Below are 12,915 nucleotides of genomic sequence, written 5' to 3'. Positions count from 1 at the left end.
TCGTCCTGCAGCACCCCTCACCTCCCAGCATATCCAGACATGGCTCGTCCTGCAGCACCCCTCACCTCCCAGCATATCCGGACCTGGCTCGTCCTGCAGCACCCCTCACCTCCCAGCATATCCGGACATGGCTCGTCCTGCAGCACCCCTCACCTCCCAGCATATCCGGACCTGGCTCGTCCTGCAGCACCCCTCACCTCCCAGCATATCCAGACATGGCTCGTCCTGCAGCACCCCTCACCTCCCAGCATATCCGGACATGGCTCGTCCTGCAGCACCCCTCACCTCCCAGCATATCCGGACCTGGCTCGTCCTGCAGCACCCCTCACCTCCCAGCATATCCGGACCTGGCTCGTCCTGCAGCACCCCTCACCTCCCAGCATATCCGGACCTGGCTCGTCCTGCAGCACCCCTCACCTCCCAGCATATCCGGACCTGGCTCGTCCTGCAGCACCCCTCACCTCCCAGCATATCCGGACCTGGCTCGTCCTGAAGCACCCCTCACCTCCCAGCATATCCGGACCTGGCTCGTCCTGCAGCACCCCTCACCTTTCAGCATATCCGGACCTGGCTCGTCCTGCAGCACCCCTCACCTCCCAGCATATCCGGACCTGGCTCGTTCTGCAGCACCCCTCACCTTTCAGCATATCCGGACCTGGCTCGTCCTGCAGCACCCCTCACCTCCCAGCATATCCGGACCTGGCTCGTCCTGCAGCACCCCTCACCTCCCAGCATATCCGGACATGGCTCGTCCTGCAGCACCCCTCACCTCCCAGCATATCCGGACATGGCTCGTCCTGCAGCACCCCTCACCTCCCAGCATATCCGACATGGCTCGTCTTGCAGCACCCCTCACCTCCCAGCATATCCGGACCTGGCTCGTCCTGCAGCACCCCTCACCTCCCAGCATATCCGGACCTGGCTCGTCCTGCAGCACCCCTCACCTCCCAGCATATCCGGACCTGGCTCGTCCTGCAGCACCCCTCACCTCCCAGCATATCCGGACATGGCTCGTCCTGCAGCACCCCTCACCTCCCAGCATATCCGGACCTGGCTCGTCCTGCAGCACCCCTCACCTCCCAGCATATCCGGACATGGCTCGTCCTGCAGCACCCCTCACCTCCCAGCATATCCGGACATGGCTCGTCCTGCAGCACCCCTCACCTCCCAGCATATCCGGACCTGGCTCGTCCTGCAGCACCCCTCACCTCCCAGCATATCCGGACCTGGCTCGTCCTGCAGCACCCCTCACCTCCCAGCATATCCGGACCTGGCTCGTCCTGCAGCACCCCTCACCTCCCAGCATATCCGGACCTGGCTCGTCCTGCAGCACCCCTCACCTCCCAGCATATCCGGACCTGGCTCGTCCTGAAGCACCCCTCACCTCCCAGCATATCCGGACCTGGCTCGTCCTGCAGCACCCCTCACCTTTCAGCATATCCGGACCTGGCTCGTCCTGCAGCACCCCTCACCTCCCAGCATATCCGGACCTGGCTCGTTCTGCAGCACCCCTCACCTTTCAGCATATCCGGACCTGGCTCGTCCTGCAGCACCCCTCACCTCCCAGCATATCCGGACCTGGCTCGTCCTGCAGCACCCCTCACCTCCCAGCATATCCGGACATGGCTCGTCCTGCAGCACCCCTCACCTCCCAGCATATCCGGACATGGCTCGTCCTGCAGCACCCCTCACCTCCCAGCATATCCGACATGGCTCGTCTTGCAGCACCCCTCACCTCCCAGCATATCCGGACCTGGCTCGTCCTGCAGCACCCCTCACCTCCCAGCATATCCGGACCTGGCTCGTCCTGCAGCACCCCTCACCTCCCAGCATATCCGGACATGGCTCGTCCTGCAGCACCCCTCACCTCCCAGCATATCCGGACATGGCTCGTCCTGCAGCACCCCTCACCTCCCAGCATATCCGGACCTGGCTCGTCCTGCAGCACCCCTCACCTCCCAGCATATCCGGACCTGGCTCGTCCTGCAGCACCCCTCACCTCCCAGCATATCCGGACCTGGCTCGTCCTGCAGCACCCCTCACCTCCCAGCATATCCGGACCTGGCTCGTCCTGCAGCACCCCTCACCTCCCAGCATATCCGGACCTGGCTCGTCCTGAAGCACCCCTCACCTCCCAGCATATCCGGACCTGGCTCGTCCTGCAGCACCCCTCACCTTTCAGCATATCCGGACCTGGCTCGTCCTGCAGCACCCCTCACCTCCCAGCATATCCGGACCTGGCTCGTTCTGCAGCACCCCTCACCTTTCAGCATATCCGGACCTGGCTCGTCCTGCAGCACCCCTCACCTCCCAGCATATCCGGACCTGGCTCGTCCTGCAGCACCCCTCACCTCCCAGCATATCCGGACATGGCTCGTCCTGCAGCACCCCTCACCTCCCAGCATATCCGGACATGGCTCGTCCTGCAGCACCCCTCACCTCCCAGCATATCCGACATGGCTCGTCTTGCAGCACCCCTCACCTCCCAGCATATCCGGACCTGGCTCGTCCTGCAGCACCCCTCACCTCCCAGCATATCCGGACCTGGCTCGTCCTGCAGCACCCCTCACCTCCCAGCATATCCGGACCTGGCTCGTCCTGCAGCACCCCTCACCTCCCAGCATATCTGGACATGGCTCGTCCTGCAGCACCCCTCACCTCCCAGCATATCCGGACCTGGCTCGTCCTGCAGCACCCCTCACCTCCCAGCATATCCGGACCTGGCTCGTCCTGCAGCACCCCTCACCTCCCAGCATATCCGGACCTGGCTCGTCCAGCACCCCTCACCTCCCAGCATTTCTAGGCCAGGCTCCACCAGCAGTACCCCTCACCTCCCAGCATTTCTAGGCTAGGCTCAGCCTGCAGCACCCCTCACCTCCCAGCATTTCTAGGCTAGGCTCAGCCTGCAGCACCCCTCACCTCCCAGCATTTCTAGGCCAGGCTCCACCAGCAGTACCCCTCACCTCCCAGCATTTCTAGGCCAGGCTCCACCAGCAGTACCCTTCACCTCCCAGCATTTCTAGGCCAGGCTCCACCTGCAGCACCCCTCACCTCCCAGAATTTCTAGGCCAGGCTCCACCTGCAGCACCCCTCACCTCCCAGCATTTCTAGGCCAGGCTCAGCCTGCAGCACCCCTCACCTCCCAGCATTTCTAGGCTAGGCTCAGCCTGCAGCACCCCTCACCTCCCAGCATTTCTAGGCTAGGCTCAGCCTGCAGCACCCCTCACCTCCCAGCATTTCTAGGCTAGGCTCAGCCTGCAGCACCCCTCACCTCCCAGCATTTCTAGGCTAGGCTCAGCCTGCAGTACCCTTCACCTCCCAGCATTTCTAGGCCAGGCTCCACCAGCAGTACCCCTCACCTCCCAGCATTTCTAGGCCAGGCTCCACCAGCAGTACCCCTCACCTCCCAGCATTTCTAGGCCAGGCTCCACCAGCAGTACCCCTCACCTCCCAGCATTTCTAGGCCAGGCTCCACCAGCAGTACCCCTCACCTCCCAGCATTTCTAGGCCAGGCTCCACCAGCAGTACCTCTCACCTCCCAGCATTTCTAGGCCAGGCCCCACCAGCAGCACCCCTCACCTCCCAGCATTTCTAGGCTAGGCTCAGCCTGCAGTACCCCTCACCTCCCAGCATTTCCTGGCCAGGCTCCACCAGCAGTACCCTTCACCTCCCAGCATTTCTAGGCCAGGCTCCACCTGCAGCACCCCTCACCTCCCAGCATTTCCTGGCCAGGCTCCACCAGCAGTACCCTTCACCTCCCAGCATTTCTAGGCCAGGCTCCACCTGCAGCACCCCTCACCTCCCAGCATTTCCTGGCCAGGCTCCACCAGCAGTACCCTTCACCTCCCAGCATTTCTAGGCCAGGCTCCACCTGCAGCACACCTCACCTCCCAGCATTTCCTGGCCAGGCTCCACCAGCAGTACCCTTCACCTCCCAGCATTTCTAGGCCAGGCTCCACCAGCAGTACCCCTCACCTCCCAGCATTTCTAGGCCAGGCTCCACCTGCAGCACCCCTCACCTCCCAGCATTTCTAGGCCAGGCTCCACCTGCAGCACCCCTCACCTCCCAGCATTTCTAGGCCAGGCTCCACCAGCAGTACCCTTCACCTCCCAGCATTTCTAGGCCAGGCTCCACCTGCAGCACCCCTCACCTCCCAGCATTTCTAGGCCAGGCTCCACCAGCAGTACCCCTCACCTCCCAGCATTTCTAGGCTAGGCTCAGCCTGCAGCACCCCTCACCTCCCAGCATTTCTAGGCTAGGCTCAGCCTGCAGCACCCCTCACCTCCCAGCATTTCTAGGCTAGGCTCAGCCTGCAGCACCCCTCACCTCCCAGCATTTCTAGGCTAGGCTCAGCCTGCAGCACCCCTCACCTCCCAGCATTTCTAGGCCAGGCTCCACCAGCAGTACCCCTCACCTCCCAGCATTTCTAGGCCAGGCTCCACCAGCAGTACCCCTCACCTCCCAGCATTTCTAGGCTAGGCTCAGCCTGCAGCACCCCTCACCTCCCAGCATTTCTAGGCCAGGCTCCACCAGCAGTACCCCTCACCTCCCAGCATTTCTAGGCTAGGCTCAGCCTGCAGCACCCCTCACCTCCCAGCATTTCTAGGCTAGGCTCAGCCTGCAGTACCCTTCACCTCCCAGCATTTCTAGGCTAGGCTCAGCCTGCAGCACCCCTCACCTCCCAGCATTTCTAGGCTAGGCTCAGCCTGCAGCACCCCTCACCTCCCAGCATTTCTAGGCTAGGCTCAGCCTGCAGTACCCTTCACCTCCCAGCATTTCTAGGCCAGGCTCCACCAGCAGTACCCCTCACCTCCCAGCATTTCTAGGCTAGGCTCAGCCTGCAGCACCCCTCACCTCCCAGCATTTCTAGGCTAGGCTCAGCCTGCAGTACCCTTCACCTCCCAGCATTTCTAGGCCAGGCTCCACCAGCAGTACCCCTCACCTCCCAGCATTTCTAGGCCAGGCTCCACCAGCAGTACCCCTCACCTCCCAGCATTTCTAGGCTAGGCTCAGCCTGCAGCACCCCTCACCTCCCAGCATTTCTAGGCTAGGCTCAGCCTGCAGTACCCGCCACCTCCCAGCATTTCTAGGCCAGGCTCCACCAGCAGTACCCCTCACCTCCCTCATATCTGCCAGGCTGCTCCCGAGGTCTGCTCTGTTCTGAAGTCACAGAAAAGCTGCAGACAGTGACTGGCTGCAGCGCTTAGATGAACTGCATTAGATAAACATCTAATGATGGGCTCTTCTGATCACTTGACCGTTGTCGCCAATCACGGGCTGTGCCCACTGAAGCTGCCAGCCCTGGATTCAGAGCAGCGCTGGAGGAAAGTTACATGCCCCCTTCATTTTCTAGAATAATTTCACTGTGTGACGACCTGCTTTCACCTGTCACTCTCTCCGTGCTGCCCAAATGTGAGGCAACTTGAATCTGAGCTTGGTAAAAAGGCCTGTTTTCTATGAAAACATAGTTTAAAGATCCGGCCACGTGTGGCTGGTCTGGCAATGCCCTTGGTTGGCTTCTCCGCGCAGCTGTCCAGATGATTGACACATGGGAGACCTGACGAGGAGATGTCGGCTGGGACGGCACTGGACTAGTCAGGTGTATTCTATGCTCCCCGGCCTGGTCTGCACAATGTGTCATCTCTGAAATGCCGCCATTGTGGGTCTAGGCTCTGATTTCTGTGGTCCATGGTGTCCCACTCATGAATCCAAGGACTGGATCCTTTTAAGGAGGGGAGGAGGGGTGGTCCAGTAGTGGACAAGATGGATAACCCGAGTCCTGTCCATAGGGGCGAGGAGTCTGTGCTGGGGCCGTTGGCTCTTTGGGATGATGGAGGTTGTGCTCTTACTTGTATTTCTCTCTCAGCTTGCAGATGCGTGTGCAGCAGATGGTGCCGTGAATCACACGCTGGTAAGTAAATGTCACGTGGTCCCACTCTGTGCTGGGGATTTCCGCCGACATCAGTAATGGGGCCTCTTCTTCCTGCAGAGTGATCCCCTTTATGTTCCTGTGAAGTTTCATGATCTCCAGAATGAAAAAATCCTAACAACAAATGATGATAAATGTGAGTAATAATGGCTCAGTCTGCAAGTCCGTCACGCTCACACATGCACGCTCACACATGCACGCTCACACATGCACGCTCACACATGCACGCTCACACATGCACGCTCTCATATGCACACTCTCATATGCACACTCACACATGCACGCTCACACATGCACGCTCACACATGCACGCTCACACATGCACGCTCACACATGCACGCTCACACATGCACGCTCACATATGCACGCTCACACATGCACGCTCACACATGCACGCTCACACATGCACGCTCACACATGCACGCTCACATATGCACGCTCACACATGCACGCTCACACATGCACGCTCACACATGCACGCTCACACATGCACGCTCACACATGCACGCTCACACATGCACGCTCTCACATGCACGCTCACACATGCACGCTCACACATGCACGCTCACACATGCACGCTCACATATGCACGCTCACACATGCACGCTCACATATGCACGCTCACACATGCACGCTCACATATGCACACTCACACATGCACGCTCACACATGCACGCTCACATATGAACGCTCACACATGCACGCTCACACATGCACACTCATATGCACGCTCACACATGCACGCTCACACATGCACGCTCACATATGCACGCTCACACATGCACGCTCACATATGCACGCTCACACATGCACGCTCACACATGCACGCTCACACATGCACGCTCACACATGCACGCTCACATATGCACGCTCACACATGCACGCTCACACATGCACACTCTCATATGCACACTCACACATGCACGCTCACACATGCACACTCACATATGCACGCTCACACATGCACGCTCACATATGCACACTCACACATGCACGCTCACACATGCACGCTCACACATTCACGCTCACACATGCACGCTCACACATGCACGCTCATTGAGTACAGATGTGCACTACAATGTCATGCCAATGCAGTCCGATGTTTTTGTAGAATTTGAAGCCGTCAGCTTGTGTGACCGGTCCCAGGATTGCTGTTTCGTGGTCAGCCCAGTGCTTCAGTTATTATAGACACTTTCACACCAGGCACCTTTGGTACAGCTGTCCACAACCAATTTTATTGGTTTCATATATACATCAGTAAAGGAAAGCACAAATGATATGACAGAAAAGCATCGTCCACCTGGCGCTAAGAGTACATGAGAATCATGGTTGGTCACAGCCAGGCTTCGTGCACCTCGTTGCAGTAGTTCAGGCAGGAGATGATGACGGCATGCACAAGAATTTTAATAGATTGATGGTTGATTAAAGGATGGATTCTGGAAATTTTTTTGAGGTGGTGGAGAGCGCGTGTTTGTGCAGGTTTGCAGCACAGTGCAGAGGACTTCTGGTATGGTGGAAATCGTGATGTCATTTATTGTGATAGACCAGGTAGGAAAGATATGTGAGATGGAGGAAAGATGATTTTAGATTTGCCCACATTAAGCTTGAGGAAGCAAGAGGAGAAGGAGGATATGGCTGATTGGCACTCTTAGATCTACCTCTCTGGCCCAGATGTCACCTCTCTGCTTTCCAGAACCTGAGTGTCATCAGCGTATAGGTGGTCTGGAAGCCATGGAACTTTGAGTTGGCCAAGGGTATAGATTGAAAAGAGAAGGGGTCCTAGGACAGAGCCTTGAGGGCCACCTCAGAGAGAAGGGGGCGAGATGAGGTAGTGTGGGAAATGCTAAATATGCAGTTGTAAGGTATGAGGAGATCCAGGATAGGGCAAGTTCTTTGACACCAAAGGAAGAGAGAATCTGTAGTAGGAGGCAGTGGTCAACTGTGATAAAGGTAGAGGACCGGTCTAGGAGAAAGAATCTACAGAATTGTCTGTTAGCTTTGGCTGTAAGTAGATTGTTCGTAAGTTTGGTCAGGGCAGTCTCAGTGGAATGGTGGGGATGGAAGGCAGATTGTAGGTTGTCGAAGAGAGAGTTAGATGCAAAGTGAGAGGAAAGTTCAGCATGGACGTGCTGCTCAAGGAGTTTGGAAGCGAATAGGAGCAACGATATGGAATGGTAGCTTGACGGGTCGAGGCTTTTTGAGGATAGGCGTGATTGTGGCATACTTGAAAGCAGAAGGGAACATACCAGAAGTTAGTGATAGTTGTTGAGATTGGGATAAGTGTGAGGGTGAGGTTGGGGAGGAGGTGTGATGGAGTCAAGTGTACTAGTGGCGAGGTGTGATTTGGAGAATAGTTGCGTATGATCTCCTTCACTGATGTTGTGGAAGGAGGTTATGTGCGAAGGGCATTGGTCTGGAATACAAAGGGATTGTGGTGGTTGAACAATAAAGACTTTCCTTGTTTGGTCGATTTCATCTTTGAAGTGTGCGGCAGAGATGAAGGAGGTCGGAGGGGGCAGTGGTGGGCGGAGGAAGGAGTTCAGAGTTGAATAATTGTTTGAGGTTGTAGGGTAAGAAAGATACGAGGGTTGTGAAGTAGGCCTGTTTAGCAGAGGTGAGGGCTGATTTGAAAGTGAGTGTTGCGAATTTCCAACCCTGGACACTTACTGATGCTTTTTAGTGAGGTTATTACGCCAGGATTGTCTATTGATTCCTTGAAACACTATTGGTACCTACCACTTTTGCAGGGTCATAGTCACATGGTAACGTTGGTATGGCTTGCGTTTTCCTGACTGTTGTACCCCCTCCCACCAGAAATGTACTTTCCACTGTGAGAACAAAATCCGCACTTCAACAGCCCCATTGTAGGCCCGCCTCTGGCTCTACCCGGCCCTTAAGGCTTTTTGACCTCTCACCCGTCGGTGCATGGATGGTGCGCAACTGATCTTCACCAGTGTTGTCCTTGATGCACAACTGATCTTCACCGTCGTATGATGCCTGCGTGAAGTTTCACATCTGATAACCCTTTCACTCCAGAATCTCGCTACATAGATCATCCGCTGGCCTTACTGGTGATCATGCTCATGTATTGTGTGAGGTTCTGCAGCATCTCTGCTTCCATGTTCTCGTAATCTGCAGTATGCATTTTCATTCTTAGCTATTAAGAAGCCTCGTGTAAGGTTCAGCAATCTCATGGAAGTGCGGCAGCTGCCATTAAGCCAAGCTCTGGAAGCCAAACTGTCCCGCATGTTGCATCCGCCTGTCCGAGACAGCGAGGCTGCAGTGAGGACGAGTGGAAAGTTCACAATCTGCCAAGTTGCCAAGATCAGTTTCTTCTTCTGCTTTGTGGTAAGAGCGAGTTGTTGCAATTGGTTCCTGTGCTCTTGACTGATGGCGTCTGAGTGGCGTCCTCTGCATGCTGTGGTCCTCGCTGGTCGTTATGAGCAGGTGAGAGCGGGAGTCGTGAAGGAGACCTCTGACTTTGTATGCTGAGCTCCCATCTGTTCCTTCCTCGTCACAGTGGTTCTTGGCCAACTATTCCTATCAGGAGGCGCTGTCCGACACTCGGGTCGCCATTGTGAACATCATCTCGTCCACTTCAGGTGAGATTGCCTGCCATCTACTCCATGACTAGCGGAGGCGCCATTGCTCTGAACTTGTGGCGTTTATTTCAGGTCTCTTCACCCTGATCCTGGCCTCCATCTTTCCCAGTAACAGTGGCGACCGCTTCACTCTCTCCAAATTACTGGCCGTGATCCTCAGGTTAATAGAGATTTTGCATTTCTCATTGGTTCCCTCTCCCACCATGCCGACCTTCCCCGTTCCACCATTCTGGTCTTTCCCATTTTGCTCCTGCCATGTGTGATGTGATCCCATCATATCTTCCCTTGTTTTCCTTCACAGTATTGGCGGAGTGGTGCTGGTCAGCTTGTCCGGATCTGGCAGTTCTAGGGATAAGGAAGCGATAGGTAAAGACTCAGATCGATACATGGAGATACAGTGGGGATATAAGTATTTGATACACTGCCAATTTTTCAAGTTTTCCACCTACAAAGAATGGAGAAGTCTGCAATTTTTATCGGAGATGCACTTCACCTGTTAGAGACAGAATCTAAAAATAAATACCAGAAAATCCTGAAAAACGCATTGTATGATCTTTTAAATAATTAAATTGCATTTTATTGCGTTCTGGCTCTCACAGACCTGTTAGTTTATCTTTAAGAAGCCTCCAACTCTGCACTCATTACCTATATTAACTGTTTGAACTTGTTCCCTTTGTAACATACACCTGTCCACACTCTGTCTCACACATCTCCACCATGGCCAAGACCAAAGAGCGGTCTGAGGACACCAGGGACAACATTGTAGAGCTGCACAAGGCTGGGATGGGCTACAGGACAATAGCCAAGCAGCTTGGTGAGAAGGCAACAAAGGTGGCACAATTCTTAGAGAATGGAAGAAACACAAGATGACTGTCAACCTTCCTCTGGCTGGGGCTCTATGCAAGGTCTCGCCTCATGGGATAAGGATGATTCTGAGAAAGGTCAGGAATCGGCCAGAACTACACGGGAGGACCTGGCCAATGACCTGACGAGAGCTGGGACCACAGTCTCAACATTACCGTTAATAACACACTACGCCGTCACATTAAAATCCTGCAGGGCACGCGAGGTCCCCCTGCTCACGCCAGCACATGGCCAGGCCTGTTTGTAGTTCGCACATGACCATCTGAATGATCCATAGGGGGCATGGGAGAAGGTCATGTGGTCAGATGAGACCAAAACAGAACTTTTTGGTATCAACTCCACTCGCCATGTTTAGAGGAAGAAGGATGAGTACAACCCCAAGAACACTGTCCCAACCGTGCAACATGGTGGAGGAAACCTCATACTTTATGGGTGCTTTTCTGCAAAGTGGACAGGACGACAGCATCGTATTGAAGGGAGGATGGATGGGGGTCCTGATTCGGAATATTTTGGCCAACAACCTCCTTCCCTCAGTAAGTGCATTGAAGGTGTGTCGTGTCTGGGTCTTCCAGCATGACTACGACCCGAAACACACAGGGCGACTAAGGAGAGGCTCCATAAGAAGCATTTCAGGGTCCTGGAGTGGCCTGGCCAGTCTCCAGACCTGAACCCAATAGGAGCTCTTTGGAGGGAGCTGAAACTCAATGTTTCCCAGCGACAGCCCCAAAACACAAAAGATCAGGAGAAGATCTGTATGGAGGAGTGGGCCACAATTCCTGCCGCAGGGTGTGCAAATATGGTCAAGAAGTACAGGAAAAGTCCGACCTCTGTAATTCCAAACAAAGGTTTCTGGACCAAATATTAAGTTCTGTTTTTCTATTGTATCAAATACTTATTTCATGTAATAAAATGAAAATAAATTATGTAAAAATCCTACAATGTGATTTTCTGTATTTTATTCTTAGATTCTGTCTCACAGGTGAAGTGTGATACAAATTACAGATCTCTCCATTCTTTGTAGGCGGAAAACTTGCAGAATCTGCAGAGTATCAAATACTTATTTTCCCCACAGGACATAGCACATCCCGATCCTCTATATAGTAGATCCCTTCTGGTCTGTGACATTGTCTGTGTATAGATCCTACAGTACAGTAGATCCCGGTCGTGTATATAGTAGATCCCTTCGTCTGGTCTGTGACATTGCTTGTGTATAGATCATACAGTACAGTAGATCCCGGTCCTGTATATAGTAGATCCCTTTGTCTGGTCTGTGACATTGCCTGTATATAGATTTTACAGTACAGGAGATCCCGGTCCTGTATATAGTAGATCCCTTTGTCTGGTCTGTGACATTGCCTGTATATAGATCTTACAGTACAGTAGATCCCAGTCCTGTATATAGTAGATCCCTTCTGGTCTGTGACATTCTGTGTATAGAAATACAGTACAGTAGATCCCGGTCGTGTATATAGTAGATCCCTTCGTCTGGTCTGTGACATTGCTTGTGTATAGATCATACAGTACAGTAGATCCCGGTCCTGTATATAGTAGATCCCTTTGTCTGGTCTGTGACATTGCCTGTATATAGATTTTACAGTACAGGAGATCCCGGTCCTGTATATAGTAGATCCCTTTGTCTGGTCTGTGACATTGCCTGTATATAGATCTTACAGTACAGAAGATCCCGGTCCTGTATATAGCAGATCCCTTCTTCTGGTCTGTGACATTGCCTGTGTATAGATCATACAGTACAGTAGATTCCGGTCCTGTATATAGTAGATCCCTTCGTATGGTCTGTGACATTCTGTGTATAGATCATACAGTACAGTAGATCCCGGTCGTGTATTTAGTAGATCCCTTCATCTGGTCTGTGACATTGCCTATGTATAGATCATACAGTACAGTAGATCCCGGTCCTATATAAAGTAGATCCCTTCGTCTGGTCTGTGACATTGTCTGTGTATAGGTCGTACAGTACAGTAGATCCTGGTTGTGTATATAGTAGATCCCTTTGTCTGGTCTGTGACATTGCCTGTGTATAGATCATACAGTACAGTAGATCCCGGTCCTGTATATAGTAGATCCCTTCTTCTGGTCTGTGACATTGCCTGTGTATAGATCATTCAGTACAGTAGATCCCAGTCCTGTATATAGTAGATCCCTTCTGGTCTGTGACATTGTCTGTGTATAGATCATACAGTACAGTAGATCCCGGTCCTGTATATAGTAGATCCCTTCTTCTGGTCTGTGACATTGCCTGTGTATAGATCATACAGTACAGTAGATTCCGGTCCTGTCTATAGTAGATCCCTTCTTCTGGTCTGTGACATTGTCTGTGTATAGATCATACAGTACAGTAGATCCCGGTCCTGTATATAGTAGATCCCTTCGTCTGGTCTGTGACATTGTGTATAGATCATACAGTACAGTAGATCCCGGTCGTGTATATAGTAGATCCCTTCGTCTGGTCTGTGACATTGTGTATAGATCATACAGTACAGTAGATCCTGGTCCTGTAT

General features: G+C 53.6%; 1 protein-coding gene across 4 annotated transcripts in view; it reads left to right on the top strand.

Annotated features, from left to right (window-relative positions):
* The window catches only part of SLC35F5 (solute carrier family 35 member F5), a 134,819-nt gene that overhangs the window by 28,651 nt on the left and 93,253 nt on the right, over nt 1-12,915 (top strand). For all 4 annotated transcript variants that reach the window (XM_069732543.1, XM_069732542.1, XM_069732545.1 and 1 more), the window contains exons 4-9: nt 5,868-5,912; nt 5,991-6,066; nt 9,088-9,278; nt 9,451-9,532; nt 9,605-9,692; nt 9,834-9,898. In XM_069732543.1, coding sequence (XP_069588644.1) covers nt 5,868-5,912; nt 5,991-6,066; nt 9,088-9,278; nt 9,451-9,532; nt 9,605-9,692; nt 9,834-9,898 — 547 coding nt within the window. The remainder of the gene's footprint in view (nt 1-5,867; nt 5,913-5,990; nt 6,067-9,087; nt 9,279-9,450; nt 9,533-9,604; nt 9,693-9,833; nt 9,899-12,915) is intronic.

Source organism: Ranitomeya imitator, chromosome 7, assembly GCF_032444005.1.
Source record: "Ranitomeya imitator isolate aRanImi1 chromosome 7, aRanImi1.pri, whole genome shotgun sequence".
NCBI lineage: Eukaryota > Metazoa > Chordata > Amphibia > Anura > Dendrobatidae > Ranitomeya > Ranitomeya imitator.
Note: the sequence above shows the minus strand (reverse complement) of the source record. Positions and strands in the feature narration are given on the sequence as shown.